General features: G+C 43.7%; 1 protein-coding gene across 1 annotated transcript; it reads left to right on the forward strand.

The window, feature by feature from the left end:
- Positions 1-4,941: 4,941 nt before the first annotated feature.
- On the forward strand, positions 4,942-15,413 carry LOC142895250 (sodium/potassium/calcium exchanger 2-like). Its single transcript, XM_076036180.1, has 8 exons — positions 4,942-6,121; positions 7,917-8,072; positions 8,583-8,691; positions 11,962-12,101; positions 12,829-13,041; positions 13,173-13,262; positions 14,002-14,168; positions 14,830-15,413. Exons 1-8 carry the CDS (start codon positions 4,973-4,975, stop codon positions 15,077-15,079), a joined length of 2,274 nt encoding a protein of 757 aa, XP_075892295.1. The 5' UTR covers positions 4,942-4,972; the 3' UTR covers positions 15,080-15,413.
- Positions 15,414-18,400: the final 2,987 nt, after the last annotated feature.

Raw genomic sequence — 18,400 nt, forward strand, 5'->3', positions numbered from 1 at the left:
GGTTCAGCATAAGGAAGCTATAGCTGAACTTGGCATTGCAGACTCGAGATCTGATTGGCTATTGCCACTAACTGAGGTCTGTTCACTTACAGCAGACAGGAGCCTGCTACAGTTTGTCGATTCTAAAGGCCAATGGCAGACTTCATGGAACCTGGAAACACAAGCTAGCTGAAATATGATTGGATAAAGACTCTACCGTAATATACGACAATGGAAGCAAGCCTACCAAGTGGATATTATATGATGTGAAAACAACAGATTACGGAGAATAACTTTATTATCATATTTTACTGGGCAAATGTACTTTTCTAAGTATGGCTAGGCCAACAGAGGAGGCCTAGCTGGCCCTGATTCCCTGAATCCCTGAGTCTGCCACTGATTAAATCCATCATTCATCCATCTGCTACACCGTCTTCCTCCTGCACTCAGGGTCGTGGGGGTCTGCTGGAGCTGATCCCACAAGTAAAGACACAAACACACACACACACAACACAGCCTCACATGTATGTTTTTCAATATGGGAGAAAAACGGAGCATCTAATTATTTATTTATCTTTCTATTATAAGTTTGCAACTGAAATTCAGGGGCTGCCCGATGGGCTGTTGTGTTCTCTGTGACCTAGTGGGAAATAAAAGCAAAAAAAAATAAAAATCAATAATAAAATCACTGTTTCTACGTGAATTTGGCACTTGTGATGACTTAATTTAAAGGTTTATATCAGCTTGGCATAATCTTTATTTCTTTTTGTGAGGAGTGTAAAGAAGTAACTTGTGAAAGGACTATTTTTTCAGTGTCTTTAAGTGTGTACCTATGTTATTTTGCCAAGAGGAGTGTGGAGTTTGTGCAAAACTTGTTTTACCTCTAAGAACTGTTCAAGTGGGACAAGTAAAGGCTGAATAAACCCTTATAATATGAAGTTCTCTATGCAATTTGCCATTCATGGTGAGGATGAGAAATTTTCAATATATTGCACAGCCTAATATTGCCGCCTTCTTACAAGAGGACCTGCTCGTTGAGTAAATGTAAAAAAAAAATATTTTGATTATAAGCAAATAACAACTCACTAAATATTTCTTCTTGCTTTCACAGTTTGTCTAAATAAAAGCACGAGTGATCATCTAATTGAACCACTCTTTGTGATCTGGTTTATATTTAGCAGTGGCAGACTGCAGATTAAATTGATTTGAAAAAAAAAAACACTAAAAACAAATGAAGATATTGTGTTCCTCAATACTCTTTTAGTTTTATGGACTCGATAATTAATTTTATGTTTATGAAGCACAACAGGAATAAAAACAATCAGCACGGCTGACACCAAACAAAGAGACTTTTTTTTTTTGTTGTTGCCAGGGTCTCCTCACATGTGCTTCCAGAGGAACAGAACAGCCAGGTTTTGTTTTGCTAATGATCAGGATCAGGCATGGTTTAATCACGTCTCCCTCTTCACAGGTTTATTCCTTGAAGCCGATACAAAAACTCGTTCGCCACCATAGACATTTTACAACGTTGGCTGTTTTACAGTACTGGAGGCATCAACCCACTGCTGGGCAACTCTGATTTCACCCCAGAAATGTCACAGGTAAAAAAAACAAAAAAACAAAACCAACATTTTTTTTCAAAATGTATAAAACCAACCAACATGGCACATCACATAACCCTTTAAAGCATCGGTGTCAAACTCAAACAGATAGAACAATGAACCGTTTCATATGGACCCAAACAAGTTGTTTCAACCTGAATATGGAATAAGATGTCCTGATTCACTCACCAAAATACCAATAGAGCATTCTGGGATTTTTAGTATCAGCGGTACATGTGCTGTATATTACTGGCGGGCCAAACATTACACTGCGGGCCAAATTTGGCCCATGGGCCCGAGTTTGACACCGATGCTTTAAAGTAATCAAACATGTTTAAATGTCATCAGTTTGTCTGAATTTGCTGTTAAACTTTGTTTTTGTATTGCTTTTTAAATCTTCATGGTCTTCATACTGTAAGTGTTGCTTGTTTATCTCGGCTGCAGTAAAACAGCAGACAGAAGTTGGAACTAATTAGCATCCACTCATCATCCAATTGTTGCATCCCTATACTTCAAAGTCAAAGTACCTTTATTATACAAGAAAGTACAGGTTCTGAAATGTACTTCAGTATAAAGTCTTTTTTTTTTTTTTGCCATTAATGAAACAATACATTGGTTGATAATTTTGCCAAAATGAAAATAAGTGTGACAGAATAATCTGAATTAAACTGAGCAGAGGTCAGAGGTCTTGATGCACATCTGGATCATTTTCAACACAATCAAACTTTAATCAGTAATAGTTCTGACCAGTGAGCCATTATTGGATTTGACACTTATAATTAAGGTCAATTTCTGATTCAGCTCAACAAACATTAACTACACTAAATAATACATGAATGACTTTGAAAAGAATTTGTATTTTTTTTAACTCCTTTAAACTCCAAAAGTAACTAGCATGTTTTTCTAATGTAAGGAGTAAAAAGTACAAATATCTGTGTGCAAATGTAGGGAGTCAAAGTAAAAAGAAGTGTCAGAAAAAGAAATACTCAAGTAAAGTACATATAAGTAACAGTATCTGTACTTTGTTAGTTGTTTGTACTGTTCGTCTTACCTTTCAAACATGCATGTTTTTGTGTTTGTTTGTTTTTTGTTTGGTTAATGATGACTTGCTTGTGTAATTTTGTAGCTCTGTGTGTGTATTAAAGTAATTCTGCTATTCTCCTGTAGAAAGCGTTGGAGCTTTGAAGAGTCACGAGTTCTATCAGATCAAGATGGAAGATTAAAGGGTTTGTGAGATAAAGACAAAAAAAAACGACTAGGTGAAAGTTGCTTAGGCAGGCTGATGTTAGGAACCACTGTGAACGTGTCAGAGCAGCGTGTCAACACAAATGTAAAGCCCTAAGAGTTTGGCCCCTTTTTTTTATTAGCTCCAAAGCCCCTACCCTTTCCCCAAAATCACAAATATTGAAAAAAAAAACAACAACAACAAACAACCAACAAACAAAAAAACACCCGTATCTGGGAGCAGAGCCTCCTGCCGGCCGGCGGACGTCACAGCAGTCGGCATCCCAGCCGGCGGAGGGACGACGGGAGCCCCGGTGCCTGTGAGGCTCCTGATCCGCTTACAGCGCCATCATGCTGATGAATCTCCATCATCATCCGGGCCGGAGATGCGCTGCGTCCTTGTAGCTCCGCGACCCGACGCAGTCAGCCAGCCAGCCAGCCAGTCAGCCAGAGTCAGTCAGTCAGGCAGGCAGGCAGCCAGTCATTCAGCCGAGCATCATCTCCGCGTCCGCGTTTTGCGCACAGCTGGAGCGACGGCGGCGCGCAACAGGTAGGAAGCACCGCACCTGCAACAACTCCCCGCACACCGCTTTTGCCTACCTGCCTTTTATTGTGTCTTTCTCTATGTACATATTTTTATTGGTGTAGGTGGAGGGGTGAACTGTGTTGCTCGGTCTGATCCGCGCCGTGAGGTGCGTGGCGATGAAGCATCAAAAGGCGGGAAATTTCTTTTTCCACGCACTTATGTGACCGTTTCACTTCAAAAGGAGATAATGACGTGTGTGTGTGTGTGTGTGTGTGTGTGTGTGTGTGTGTGTGTGTGTGTGTGTGTGTGTGTGTGTGTGTGTGCCCGCGCATAATATCTGCTCGCGCGTGCAGCATGCTTGATTGATTGGTTTTTCTTTCTTTCTTTCTTTCTTTCTCTCTGTAATTGACAGTGGAAAAAAAACGTCAATATAAATATGCCAGTATTAGCAGACAGTTTTTCTATAGATTTCATCCACTGAAATCCGTGAGTTTTGTTTAATATCACTTGACGCTTCATACAAAAAAACAACATCATTTCTAATCTGTCATTTACGTTTTGCTACCACACAATCAGCGTGTTTCCGCTGGACTCCAAAAAGAACCATGTAGCCATAGTAACAGGTGGCTGTCTGCATCCACCCTCCAACCCCTTCACACACACACACACACACACACACACACACACACACCACTGCAGCTATGTGAGAAAACAGGACAATGAGATTTGAAAAAGGTCCAAATATAAATCAGTTGTAAGACAATATATGAGGGGACGATTTTTTTGAGGTACAGTCTTGACCCTCACTGATGTGTTGCTTCATCGCTGTGACTGAACTGAAGCATTTTCCTTGTTTTTTCTTTCTTTCTTTCTATCAGAAATATCTGCCAATCAACCAAGGCATTGTGTTTTGTCTGGTCTCCAGTGCCTCCACAGGTGGAAGCAGTGAGAAGATGCTCCACGGAACACACACCTCTGCTGCGTCTCCCACTCGCTGGACCGCCACCTCTCAGCACCACAGCGGTCCAGGAGGAGTGATGACCCGGACCTAAGTCTGGCCACCTGCAAGCCAGAGGTGCGAAGCAACAAAGTACAAATACTTTGTTACTGTACTTTGGTATATTTTTGAGGTATCTGTACTTAATTGAGTATTTCTCTTTTTTTTCTAATGACTTTTTACCTTTTTTGTCCACAAATATCTGTACTTTTTACTTCTGACTTTGGAAAAACATGCTGGTTACTTTTGTGGTTGGAAAGGTTGGAAAAAATTACATTTTAGATGCAGCTTGTTGTGCTGTTTTTAGAACTGGCCTGCGGCGGGCAACTCATGTGGTGGAACTATCACTGATTACAGTTTTGTTGTGCTGAAGTTGAAAAAGAAAAAACCTATAGTATGGAAAGATCAACAAATGTTTAGTTTCATTAAAGGCAGAATAGTAAATTTCAGAACTTTCTCGCTTCTACTTCAGTTAATGAGTAGACTCAGTACTTTTACTTTTACTCAGCATTACTTACTTTTAGCAGAATTTTTTTTTTTAACACAAATACCCATACTTTTACTGAAGTCCAGAATGTGAACACTTTTGAATCCTCTCCCTGTAGCCGAAGGACCAGCAGCAGCAGCAGCAGCAGCAGTCAAGTTATGACCGAGACAAGGCGACTGAGGTTACACCTCCACCTCCTCTGCTGCCTCCTCGCGGCCGCGCTGCTCTGTTTGCTCTTCGCTCTGGCCATCAAGGACGGGCCGTCTGTGCCGGGTCCCAGGGAGGTCCTGGAAGTCCAGGCCCGGGAGACCCTAAAGGTCCTGAAAGTCCTGAAGTTGTTGGGGGTCCAGGCCCGGGAGTCCCGGGAGGTCCTGGAGGTTCAGGCCAATGATGCCCAGGAGACCCAGGAGGTAGAGGCCAGGGAGGCCCAGGAAGCCCAGGAGGCCCTGGAGGTCCAGGCCTATGAAGCCCATGAGGCCCGGGAGGGCCTGGAGGTCCAGGCCAGGGATGTCCGTGAGGTTTTGGAGGACCAGGTCCGGGAGGTCCGGGAGGTTCTGGAGGTCAATGCCCGGGAAGTCCGGGAGGTGAAGGCCCCCAACAGGACGGAGGAGATAACGCCGCGCCCCCTGGTGGTGGCGGTCAACAGGACGGACGTTGAACAGTGCGTCTACATAGATGCAAAGCTGTTGGCGCCCACTGATGGTCCACCCGCTGTCACACAGGCCCCCCGCAGGAAGGGCGACTACCCCCCCGACCTGTTCTCCCTGCAGCAGCGGCAGCAGGGCTGGGCGCTGCTGCACCTGGCCGGGATGGCCTACATGTTTGTGTCGCTGGCCATCGTCTGCGACGAGTTCTTCGTGCCAGCGCTGGAGGTGGTCGCCTGCAGGCTGCGAATCTCGGACGACGTGGCCGGCGCCACCTTCATGGCAGCGGGAGGCTCCGCCCCCGAACTCTTCACCTCCCTCATCGGCGTGTTTGTGTCGCACAGCAACGTGGGCGTGGGCACCATCGTGGGCTCGGCCGTCTTCAACGTGCTCTTCGTGGTGGGCACGTGCGCCATCTTCTCGCACCAGGTGTTGCGGCTCACCTGGTGGCCGCTCTTCCGTGACGTCACCTTCTACGTGGTGGCGCTGCTCATGCTCATCGTCTTCTTCCTGGACGACGTGATCCTCTGGTGGGAGAGCGCCCTGCTGCTGCTGGCCTACTTCAGCTACGTGACCTTCATGAAGTTCAACGAGCGCATCGAGCGGGCGGTGAAGACGCTGCTGGCCAAGCGCAGCAGCCTGGCCAAGGTGGAGCCGCAGAAGGTCAGGTGGTCGTTTTTTTGTTTTTTTGTTTTTTTATCTAAGTGCAACTGTCAGCAGCCAACAGTTCATTGCAATCATAAACATTTATTCATTCTATTTTTTTAAGTCTTTAGAATTTATAAATGTGCATTACTTTATCTCACTTATTTTAGGCAAAGCTTTCAAATGTATTTAAGTTTTGTACTTCAGTAAAAGTACAGAAAAAAATACTCTGGTAAAAGTGAAAGTACTTATTAAGTCCCTTACTCAAGTAAAAGTAAGAAAGTTCAGGGTCTGAAACGTACCTCAGTAAAGTTTTTTTTTTGGTTTTGCCTTCAATGATCCAATGCATTCATTGAAAATTTTACAAAAAATAAAAAGCTGTGACTGAACTGGTCAGAGGTCAGACTTGATGAGCGTCTGGATAATTTTGAACAGCTTTGTTGTAACTGCAGCACAACCAAACTAATCACTGATAGTTATCACCACTGATCCAGTATTGGATGTTACTGCGTTATATAAAGTTTTTCTAATGTGAGAAGTAGAAAGTACAGATATCTGAGTGCAAATGTAGGGAGCAGAATCATCAGAAAAAGAAATACTCAAGGAAAGTTTTTCCTTTCAAGGTTTTTCTGAACGTCACCAGTGAGCGGCACAGTTTCAAACGCATCAATTTGCCTGCTTCCAATGTTTGACTCCGTCCGGTTTCCATGGCGTTGGCCGTTGACGCGAGTTACAGGAGACAGGGAGCAGAGGGAGCAGCAGCACCTCCCTCGTCCCAGTCTGTCTAAGGTCACCCGAAGAGATGAATGGAGCCGAACTGATTGGCTACTGAGATCCTGCAGAGCTCAGAGTCCTTTTATCTCCTCACTGTTGCTGCTGCCGCTGCTGCTGCTGGTTTGTGGGTCTGAGCAGGTGACGCCTTGTGTTTGTGTGCGTGGCCTTTGATGGTCGAACAGAGAAAAGGTCCAGGTGTGACCGAGACCGCAGGTGCTCGAAGCCTCTCGGCCTACAGGTTCCTTTCAGAATGATCCTGGAAAGCAGCGGAAGGAGCTGCAGCTCAGGCAGCCCAGCGGTGAGGGTCTGTGGCGAGGGAGCAACAGGAGAGAAGCTCCAGAGTGTCCAATCATACTGGAGCATGTGTGCGGTGACAGGAACATAGCAACCTATTGGAATACATTCATTCATTTGTTTTCCATAGCCGCTTCTTCCCAAGCTCAGGGTCACGGGGGTCTGCTGGAGCCTGTCCCAGCTGTCATAGGGCGAAGGCAGGGCTATTGGAATACATATAAAATTGAATTAACTTAAATTAGAATCAGTTGGCAATTAATGACAAGATATGATGGATTATTGCATGGAGCAGTGTAGCAGGGAGTAGAATTAAACTTGCGATTGGCTTCTTATTGGAAGTAAGGTCAGGTGGCCTCATGTGTTCATGCTGCTTTTAAATGATGTCATCAACGTGAGACGGCAGGTTCGTATATGGAGTTCACGGCAGCAAGAGAGAGGGAGAGAGAAAAAGAGACAGACAGACAGAGAGAGAGAGAGAGATGGTAGACGGCTGGTAGGAAGTGGATGAACATTCTGGACTTTGCTCAGCACTCAATAGCACTTATGGCTTTTTAGACCTTTCTTATCTTTGCTTCTGCACAACTAAAGGCCTGTTGGACATCTTGCGCTTGACCTTTTGTTCTATTTTAATTCACTTCTATCTATCTATCCATCTATCTATCTATCTATCTATCTATCTATCTATCTATCTCTCTGCCTGTCTGTCTGTCTGATTGCGTGGTTTGATTTGTTTTGTTTTTTTCAGGAGAGCGACCCACCTCCTGTACTTCTTCCTGCTCCTCCTGCTGTACCTCCTGCTGCTCCTCCTGCTCCTCTCAAAGCGGAGCCTGAAGCTCTTCCCAGCAGCCCACAAGGAACCAAACAGGTACCAGCGACGCAGGAGGAGCGTGTGAAAGTCCGGGTAGGACAAACTCAACAACAACTCAACATTAGACGATTTTGATATAAGCTATATAAACTAATACTTAATTCTATAAATTGTTTCATGGCAGTGACACCTAAATGCAGACAGCTCTTTTTTTAGACTCCAGATTATCTGACCAGATTATATTTTTTTTCTCTTGGATTTCACATGAAGGCAAAAATTTGAGCATCTGCCGCAAATGAATTATGGTAAAAGGCAAAGAGTAACAAGGGAAGAAAGACGGAAGATACAAAAGTGGGTTTTGAAAACAGATAGTTTTCTTTCCACTCTGAGTAAATATTATTTTTTGTGAATTCAAATATTAATTAACCTCCATATGCATCTGATTTCCAGTCTTATCTTGGTTTAAAGGTCCAATGAGTTTTCTGTGAGGGTTTTTTCTTCACTTTTTTGGTCTAAAACTGAAGTTGAACCTTAAAGATCAAGTGTCCGCCTTGATCTCCTGACCTATACTCTGTCGTCCTTTTTCTGACTTCCTGTCTGCAGGTCCGCCCCATCCTGCAGAGAGGTGGCAGCTCGGCGTCCCTGCACAACACCTCGCTAAGGAACACCATCTTCCAGCTGATGATCCATACACTGGACCCACTAGGTGAAGGTGAGACCCAAATCCAAATCCAACATCTGGATGTCCTTAAAATATGAAGTTTCAAACCAAAAAAAACGAGAGCTGACCTCGTAGGTAACAGTCGATCGTTGAAAAAATAAATAAATAAAAAACTAAACTGTCCTGCTGGGTTTGTTGTAAGGTTAAATTAAAAAAAAGAATTTAAGAAAAATAGACAAAAATCATCATTTTTTTTTTTTCAAGATATAAAGGTTTAAAGGCCCATTGTGGTAGTTTTAGCACCATCTAGTGGTCAGAAAGTATTTAGCAAACAATGTTAAAATGAATGTTTTCTGAGGCCATCATTTTCCTGTGACCTTCAGCCTGTCTCACCGCCTCCACCTCACCCTCTCACATCGCCGCAGCTGATCCTTAATCAGCTTTTCAATACAGCCTAATAAAAGCTGGGCAGCAGCCAGCAAGCTCACAGACCAAGCTGTTTATCTGTAGAGCGGAGGGGGTGGAGCCAAGACTTGTCCGCACAGCAGGAGTTGGATCACGTCCACGTTGGAAGCAGTTAGCCTAGGAATTTGTGTTCTGTGGTACCACCTCATAACTGCAGAGGGTGACAGTGTGCCGCAAGTTTCCCACAGTTGATGCGCTTATGTCTCATGAGTAAATTGAAGAAAATAATTACATAAAGTCCCAATGTGAAATTTTTATTAATTTTTTTTGCATGTTTTTAGATCTGTGTTTAAAAACTCAAGTCTGAGTTGTTGTTTTGAGTCGGTCAGAATGCAATTGTGTAAACAATGTCAATATCACTGTGGATGGTGCTGTGTCAAAAAAGTGTTGGCATGGATATTGCAGTGTAAACAGTGTCAAAGTCAGCGTGGATGCTGAATTGTAAGAAAGTGTCAGCGTGGATGTTGCAGTGTAAACTGTCAGCGTGGATTATGCAGTGTAAAGAGTGTCAAAGTCAGCATGGATGCTGAATTGTAAGACAGTGTCAGCATGGATGTTGCAGTGTAAACAGTGTCAAAGTCAGCATGGATGTTGAATTGTAAGACAGTGTCAGCGGGGATGTTGCAGTGTACACAGTGCCAGTGTGGATGCTGCAATGTGAATAGTGTCAGTGTGAACAGTGTCAGCGTGGATGTTGCGGTGTAAATAGTGTCAGTGTCAGTGTGGTTGCTGCAGTGTAATCAGTGTCAGCAAGGATGTTGCAGTGTACACAGTGCTAGTGTGGATGCTACAATGTGAATAGTGTCAGTGTGGATGTTGCAGTGCAAATAGTGTCAGTGTCAGTGTGGTTGCTGCAGTGTAACCAGTGTCAGCGAGGATGTTGCAGTGTACACAGTGCCAGTGTGGATGCTGCAATGTGAATAGTGTCGGTGTGACTGTTGCAGTGTGAACAGTGTCAGCGTGGATGCTGCAGTGTAAAAGAGTGTCAGCATGGATTCTGTAATGTGAACAATGTCAGCGTGGATGCTGCTGTGTGAACATTTCAGTGTCACTGTGGACGCTGCACTGTGAATAGTGTCAGTTTGAATGTTGCAGTGTGAACAGGGTCAGCGGGGATGCTGCAGTGTGGACAGTGTCAGTGTCAGTGTGAATGTTGCCGTGTGAACAGTGTCACTGCGGATGCTGCAATGTGAATACTGTCAGTGGGAACGTTGCAGTGTGAACAGCGTCAGCCTGGATTCTGTAATGTGAACAATGTCAGTGTGAATGTTGCAGTGTAAACAGTGTCAGCGTGGATGCTGCTGTGTGAACATTTCAGTGTCACTGTGGACGCTGCAATGTGAATAGTGTCAGTTTGAACGTTGCAGTGTGAACAGGGTCAGTGGGGATGCTGCAGTGTGGACAGTGTCAGCGTCAGTGTGAATGCTGCAGTATAACGCTGCTGTGTAAAAAGTATAAGCATGAAGGTTGCAGTGTGATGACAACGGTAAATATTTCCTCATTAGAAGAAGAGCAAAGGACTAAAGGCACCTTTCCAAATGTATTTGATGGCCTCTGTCTCTGATGGTCATGAGAAATAAATCCAACAGACCTCTCAGATTTTTGGCCTTGCTTTGTTGGGTTTCCATTCTAGAGGCGACTTGGAAAACCCCGGGGCTCAGGAAGGCCAGGAGAGGTAAGACCACCGAAACCACTCTTCCTCGTTGTGTGTTTTTTTTGTTGTTGTTGGTTGCTGTGGATGTTGTTGATTTGGAACAGCATCTCTGATGAGTTGGATGTTGAAAACACAGATATTAGGACACAGTTGTGCAAGATAGTAGTGGCTAGTATCTGTGTGACTGGGGAAATGTGTTTGATGTCATGTGACTCAGAAATCATTACAAAATGGGACAAGGGGACTTTATATTGGATTTTTGTTCTAAATTAATATTTTCTTCTAAAATCGGGCCATTTTCTGAGATGAACTGGTGACTTGTCCTGAATGTACCCCGCCTTCGCCCCATGACTGCTGGGATAGGGTCCAGCAGACCCTCGCAACCCTGAGAGCAGGAGGATGCGGGTTTGGAAAGTGGATGGATGGATGGATGGATGGATGAAATTTACGAAGGCCCATTTCTGTTAGAGATGGATTGAAAGAGGAAAAAATCTGAATAGAAAGATAAATGTCGGATTTGTAGGAAAACTGTATACTTAGATAAAAAGTCAAAAGTATACAATAAAGTTATGATTCTTTTTTTTCTGAAAACAAGGTTTTCAACCAGGGTTTAGAATTTCTCTCACTTGATTTGTTGGGCCGTTGCTCAGTTCACCTTGAAGACGCACTGAGATGGATAGACGCACAGCGCTCAGTGGCTTTTTCTTTGTTTGCGGCTGTGAGCAGTTTGGCCGAGGTTGAGGTTGTTTTTGTTTTCCTCAGCAATCAGGGGAGCCTCTCAATCAGTGTTTGTGCGTCACAGTGTAGAGAGCTAGGCGCTTCAGAGTCAGAGGTGCTAAGCAAAGAGTGGCCATGAGGGGCCTGGAGAGGTCTCGATGAACCCCAATCAGCCAGGCCAAGGATTTACATCCAGATGGGGCTCTGAGTGTGTGTGTGTGTGTGTGTGTGTGTGTGTGTGTGTGTGTGTGTGTGTGCGTGTGTGTGTGTGTGCGTGTGTGTGTGTGTGTGTGTGTTCGTTCATCCCCACTGATTGGCCGGCCAGGTTCAAAGACTAAAAAAAGGTCTGTAAATAATTTACCTCCAAACGACATAAATGTGAACCCGCTCTGATCATGATAAACTAATGATAATGACTATGAGCATCATAGACATCTTATCACACGATTGATGCTTTTCGCTGCATCGTGTTCTTCCTCCTCCAGAGGGCGCAGATAAACCAAAAGAAGAGCAGGCTAGCGCCTCCGGTGCAGCAGGGGGCGCTGCAGCCAAGCCATCCACTTCACAACCACCGAAGAAGAAGGAGGTTGGAGAGGGGACTGTAAAGCATCCTGACGGCTCAAAGGTGCACAATAGGGCTACTTATGTGATCAAAATAAATTTGTTAGATGCTGAACATTGAGACTCACCCAAGTCGACCAATGTGTAAATGATTTTGATTGGCTCTTCTTCACAAGATGGAAGGATGTAAGAGATCAAGGAATTGGAAAACCCGGTCCACTTGAAAAACATGGGAAATCAAATGTCCATAAATGTCTTTACCAACGAATTGTTTTCAAATTCAAGAAAAGCACGCACTCTTAACCAACCAGCCTAATCCTCCATTGCTATGCTTCTTCACGAGCGCATACCTCGAGCAAAGCCGCTGTGATTCTCTGAAATAATTTCCTAATCAGGCTGGAAGAGCATGGGGTCGGTTCAAGTGCACTCACCACCACAGAGATCATTTGCATATGGCTTGAATCTGCATAGATGGGTGATTGATGGTGAATTTTTTATTTTTTACATTTTTATGTTTCAGGTCACATCTGTAGGCAGCAGCACAAATCACATTAATGAAGTATATTTTATTCCTAAACAATGAAAATACTGCACCTAGCACTGACTGATGTTTTATTACGTTAAAAATAAATATTCACAAATATAAATATAAGTAACAAATACAAATATAATTAAAATGAATAAAACATTTCATTCTATTCATATTCCTTTAGTCTCAATTCAGTAGTTCACTGAACTAAACGACCTCACAGGGCTCACTCTCACTGGCGTTTCCCTGATTGGCCCTGCAGATGGCAGCGGTGCGATCAGCTCGAGAGGTGAGCGCGGACGAAGAGGAGGAGAACTCCGATGACGGTGAAGACGATGATGACGGGAACGAGGAGGACGACAAGGAGCCGCTGTCACTGACGTGGCCTGAAAGCAGACGGAAGCAGGCGACGTACCTGCTGCTGCTGCCTGTCGTCATCCCACTGTGGCTCACGCTGCCCGACGTCCGCAAGCCGGTCTGCACCCACCAACAGCCAGCAAACACAACAACAACTTCTGACACAGTCAAGAGCTTCTGTCTGCTGATATGGATCCCCAGATATTCTGTGTTCTGACTGAATGTATTTTTTTTTTACTTTTTTGGCAGGAATCCAGGAGGTATTTTGTGGCGACATTTGTCGGCTCCATCCTGTGGATCGGAATCTTTTCCTACCTGATGGTTTGGTGGGCTCACCAGGTTGGTTCATCTGAGCAGACGAAAGGCTGCAACACATGACTTGGAATGAATTAGAATTTTTCCCACTCGTGACTCTAAATGGCCAAGTTTTTAATTCTAAAAAAAAACAAAAAAAAATGCATCCATGCATCCATCTTAGTGAGCTCCCCATCCATCAAGTGGATTTAGCTTATTGTGATGTAATGTGAAATTTACGGAGCTCTACCTATGACAGAGGGGGGAACATTTGACAGAGGGGCTGGTTTCTCATTGGAGAAAAAATGTGTATCATGGGATATGTGGAAAATATGTCCTTCAATGTCCTTTAAATAGTGAGCAAAAGCGTTACAACACAATATCTGTCTTAGAAGCCCAACCGTATTTAGCTCTTTACTTAAATAACTATTAGAACACAAATACAGCTATTTCATTACTTACTTACTATTAATATAATTTCTTCAAGTTCGGTGGGCCGGATTAGAACGTTTAACGGGCCGCACATGGGCCCCCGACCGTAGTTTGCCCCGGACTGGTATAGATATAGCGTGAAAAACACTAATTCGTCCCCACATAATATTAATTTGTTCTCTGCATCAACAACTCGCCATTCATAAGTAAACAATAAAAGGAAAAAGAGAAAAAAGCATCAGTCCTGTTGATGAAGCGTGTGAGTGTTCGCATTTGTCTGTCTTGCCTCACTGATGGTAAAAGCGAAAAGCTGCAAAACTGCAGTTGAAAGGGCAGTGATTTTTTTTTCCAGGTAGGCGAGACAGTGGGCATCACGGAGGAGATAATGGGTCTGACCATCCTGGCAGCCGGCACGTCCATCCCCGACCTGATCACCAGCGTGATCGTGGCCCGTAAAGGTCTGGGGGACATGGCCGTGTCCAGCTCGGTAGGCAGCAACATCTTCGACATCACCGTGGGGTAGGTGACCGCCGCCAAAGAGCCCTTTGTGTACACGCTGTCTCTTTGACAGCTTCCAGTTTAGTCACCGCAACATTCAAAAGACAAGCTGGAGGCCATTAGTACTGGACAGACAAATGTCCATGTTTCTCCTTTTACTTCCTAAAAGAATCATGAGAAAGAAATGTCATAGGGCCAAATGTCCAACCTTGAGGAACACCAACAGACCAAAGCAGTTACAGGAGTAAAACCTATGGAACAGTTTATCTTGATAAGTTAATGTCAAGTACTTTTGTATTTAAATTTAAAAACAAGAGAGACAATTGACCAATATAAATACTTCTTATAGATTATTTGAGAAAAAAAATATAAAGAGAGGAAGTGTTCCTGTCCATCCATGTCAGTAATATCTATGTATTTGATCCATGTAGTACTTAGTCTAGATTAGGTGTTTTGATTGCAGTGCCATTGTTTGCTTCTGGTATATTGGTGATAGATTATTTATCTTTCTTTCTTTCTTTCTATCTGATGTTGTGTTTTGGTGAGATGATGTCTGCTTATGGCACCTTCTCGGTTCCAGTTTTTATATTTTGTAATGTATGTTTGTGGGAGTGGATGATAAACCAAAATAGTCGCCATCAAGTCGAATCCACAGAAGATGATCTCTCCTCTGTGTCCACAGTCTGCCGGTGCCATGGCTCTTGTACACTCTGATCCACCAAGGCCAGCCAGTGACTGTCACCTCCAACGGCCTCTTCTGTGCCATCGTGTTGCTCTTCCTAATGCTCCTCTTCGTCATTGCCTCCATTGCCGCCTGCCGCTGGAGGATGAGTCGCGTTTTGGGCGTCACCATGTTTGCGCTGTACTTTGTCTTCCTCGTCCTCAGCATCCTGCTGGAGGAGCGAGTCATCATCTGCCCCGTGTCCACCTGACACCGAGGGTTGACGCCGCGCCTGATTGGTCCAAACAGCGTAGCACTGATTGTATGGATCAGAAGTGGACAGTGTGTTACAGGGACAGTAATAACAAATGACACATTTTTCTCTTGAAAGATTATTACGGAATTTGAGACGTACCACATGGCTCCTTCATCCTGTTAAACTGACACACGTGCTCCTTGAAGGGGGTTGGGTGTGAGATTCAAGTTCCCTTTATCATCAGGCAAAATGTTAAATAGTCTAGTCTGTATTGGTGAACTGGAAGGATGAAACAAGGCACTCTCTCAGTGTTCGGGGGGGATAAAATGAGATCATTCATTGAGGTATGATGTATTCCCCTTTGCGCAATGCGCAGTTTGAGTAAGTATTGTACCAAAAAAGTCACCTGTGAACCACGGATGACCGAAGTAGGCGATATGTTCTGCCGTCATCCGGAGGTCATATCCTCTTTGTCTTCTCGCATGCTGTTAGCTTTGGAAACACCGAGCTGCATTAACCACCTCACTTCAGTCACTAACCCCCAATTTACACCAGAAGCGTCTGCAGATTGAATTGCACTTCCTTGCTGGTGGTTCTGTGGCCATTGTTGGTCCGAGCAGCAATAGTTCGCCCTCACAGTCAAAGCTTTGTGAGCTGGATTTCTTGTGACTCAGTTGGTATACTTCATCCAGTGCTCAAAACACCACCTTTTGCAGTCAGAAGGGATGAAATGGAACAAAAGTTACAAATGTAACTACGGTTTTCGGAATCCCGGAAGACTGCCGGAGCTCTTTGTCACTCAGAATCCTTGTGACAAGATTCTGAAGGAAATAATCTCCAGAGGACGCCGGAATATATAGACCTCCTTTGGGTCATCCAGGGGTCCCAGGTGACTTTGTTAGCATATATTCTTAGACTGTACATTGTGCAAAGGTGAATATCCAACTCAGCCAGGATTCCAAGAACCATAGGTACATTCGTAATTTTTCGTTTCTGTGTCTGTCCTTTGTCATAGACTGTGGTGCTTGAAAATGAAGAAAACTTTGACGTTTTTTAAATCACACTTGCACATGAATCACCTCTACTAAGTCCCGGCTGGTTTCCACTGAGCTGCAGCAGTCAGAAACTACATTGGAGGAAATGTAGCGGGATGGTAGCTAATGGTGGCATTTGCCAGCTACCTAAGTGCTTCTTAGCTGCAGTATTAAACGTAGCGGTGGCGTCTGTGTTAGGTTGTGTATGATGGCTTGTTGTTTCTGACCAGTCTTGTGTTTGTGTTTTGGGGTGGAATTTCCCCTTAGAAATGGCAACCCCCCTGGCCCCCACCCCGGGGGGCAATTTTCAGTCCTGAAGCAGAACGACAATAACAACAACCACTTGATGCAACTTGCATTTTTGTTCTAAACTTTATCCCTAAAACTGTCTTCAAACTATGTGGTGTTGTGTTTGTTGTTGTTATGTTTAGTGTTTAACAGATCGTTTTAGAAATTGTGAAGATGTTGTCAACACGAGGAGAAAACGTGTGTGTGTGTGTGTGTGTGTGTGTGTGTGTGTGTGTGTGTCTGGATAGTGTTTATGACCACCATAGCTAAATGTTGTCTTCTTAAAAACGCTCTTGTTGGACCGAAGTGGATGCAAACTTTGTCGATATCTTCAAAATCAAATTTCCATGCTGCAATAAATTATTTTTTTTAAAAACAAGTGATCCAGAGTTCTACACATTGTCTGAGACAGTTAACTGCACAAGGCACACGGAGAGGAGATTTCTCCGGAGAAGAGGGGAAGAAAACTACATCTTGGGAGGTTCGCACAAGAACTTTCGACTGGACTTCCAATGCTGGTCTTTGAAAAATGACTTAAATCTCAGTGAAACAGCCAATTAACGGTAACAGAAAACCAGAGGACAACACACACATGAGGGTGGAGGAGATTTTATTCACTACAGAGCTGTACAGAAACTTCACCACGTTATAAAATGTCATTTCTACAAAGGGTCGGTTAAAAATGCACACGGCCGCTGATTCTATAAAATCATTATCTGTACAGAGCGCGCGCGTCTGCTTGTTTCTTTTCTTCTTTTTTTTTTTTTCAAAGCAACGAAACGTGACACACAAAGTGGTTGAAACTTCATGAGAACTTCATTGCTTTCGGGGTCCTCCTTCAACCTTGGTAACATTGATGGACCACCCCGGAGGGGAAAAAAAATTAATTCAAAAAAATCCAGTTCAGTCCCGAACGTTAATTTTGACCTGCAGAGGCCGAGGAAAAACACATCTCGTACCAAATGAAAACACAGAGCGCTAAAAGGTCGGTCGGCATTAACGGGGCGCAGTGGAATATCACGTCAAATATTAAACGACATGTTCTTTTGACTCAACTTTTTTTGGACAATGTGTCAACGTGCAAACATCACTTGAATTTTTGAGTGGCAGCAGAATTCAGCTCAGTTCTCAATATCTTTGTCCTTCATCCAGGGCGAGGCTGCTGCTTCTCATTAGGGGCATCGCGATTCAACTGTTTTCACTTGCGATACCATCACAATATTGGAGGCTTGAGTATCACCCGATACCGATCCGATACAATATCAGCACCCTTTTTTGTAGTGTGTAATGTTATAAAAGTATCAATCGAGTGATGTTACACAATAACCAAAATTTCCAATCTCCAGTTCTTGCTCACAGCGTTTTTTTCCGATGAAACTTAAGTACGACAAGTTTTGCACTCAGCTGCACCATCTTTTTCAGACTTTGACGAAAAAAATACTAACCACGGTCGACATCGCTCATACTCCTCGATATGTGTTAGCACGTTGTTTTTTTTGGGCTGATATCGGATCGGACTGATATCCAATGGGTCACCCCCACTTCCTGAGTCTGACAGAATCCCTTTTCTAACACACGCTTGATATGTAACTGCTGTCTGACAAAAGTTCCCAAAATCAGAAGGTGGAAATAAAAATGCTATGTGCTGCTGCCGTAACAATAATAATGATAATGATAAATAAAGAAAAAAAAACATCAAGATGACTCCGGAACGTTCCCTCAGTCCCACAGTGGAAATAGATGCTAGTCCCTTCAACTGTCAGCTGTTCTGCTCCTGAGGTTTGAACCATCCAACACCAGATAGAAACTGTTGTTTTTAGCAGACACAAAAACAAACAAGACAAACAAGAACAAAAAGGGATCAAATTTAAAATCCCATTGACAGGCAGTTTCTAAAAGAACACACACACACACACACACACATACTGTATATATGTATATACATATACATACGTTGTATATAATAAAAAAAAATTAATATCCACCCACAGCCAGATTGTAACTGACACACACA

The sequence above is a fragment of the Nelusetta ayraudi genome, unplaced genomic scaffold (genome assembly GCF_046127955.1).
Source record: "Nelusetta ayraudi isolate G7.1 ecotype Tasmania unplaced genomic scaffold, CSIRO-AGI_Nayr_v1 ptg000002l, whole genome shotgun sequence".
In the NCBI taxonomy this organism is placed as follows: domain Eukaryota; kingdom Metazoa; phylum Chordata; class Actinopteri; order Tetraodontiformes; family Monacanthidae; genus Nelusetta; species Nelusetta ayraudi.

Excerpts from the sequence above, each read along its gene's own strand:
- LOC142895250 (XM_076036180.1), top strand. The coding sequence starts at position 4,973 with ATGACCGAGACAAGGCGACTGAGGTTACACCTCCACCTCCTCTGCTGC. Across the intron at positions 8,692-11,961 it reads ACTGGACCCACTAGGTGAAG|AGGGCGCAGATAAACCAAAA; the intron begins GTGAGACCCAAA and ends TTCCTCCTCCAG. Across the intron at positions 14,169-14,829 it reads ATCTTCGACATCACCGTGGG|TCTGCCGGTGCCATGGCTCT; the intron begins GTAGGTGACCGC and ends CTGTGTCCACAG.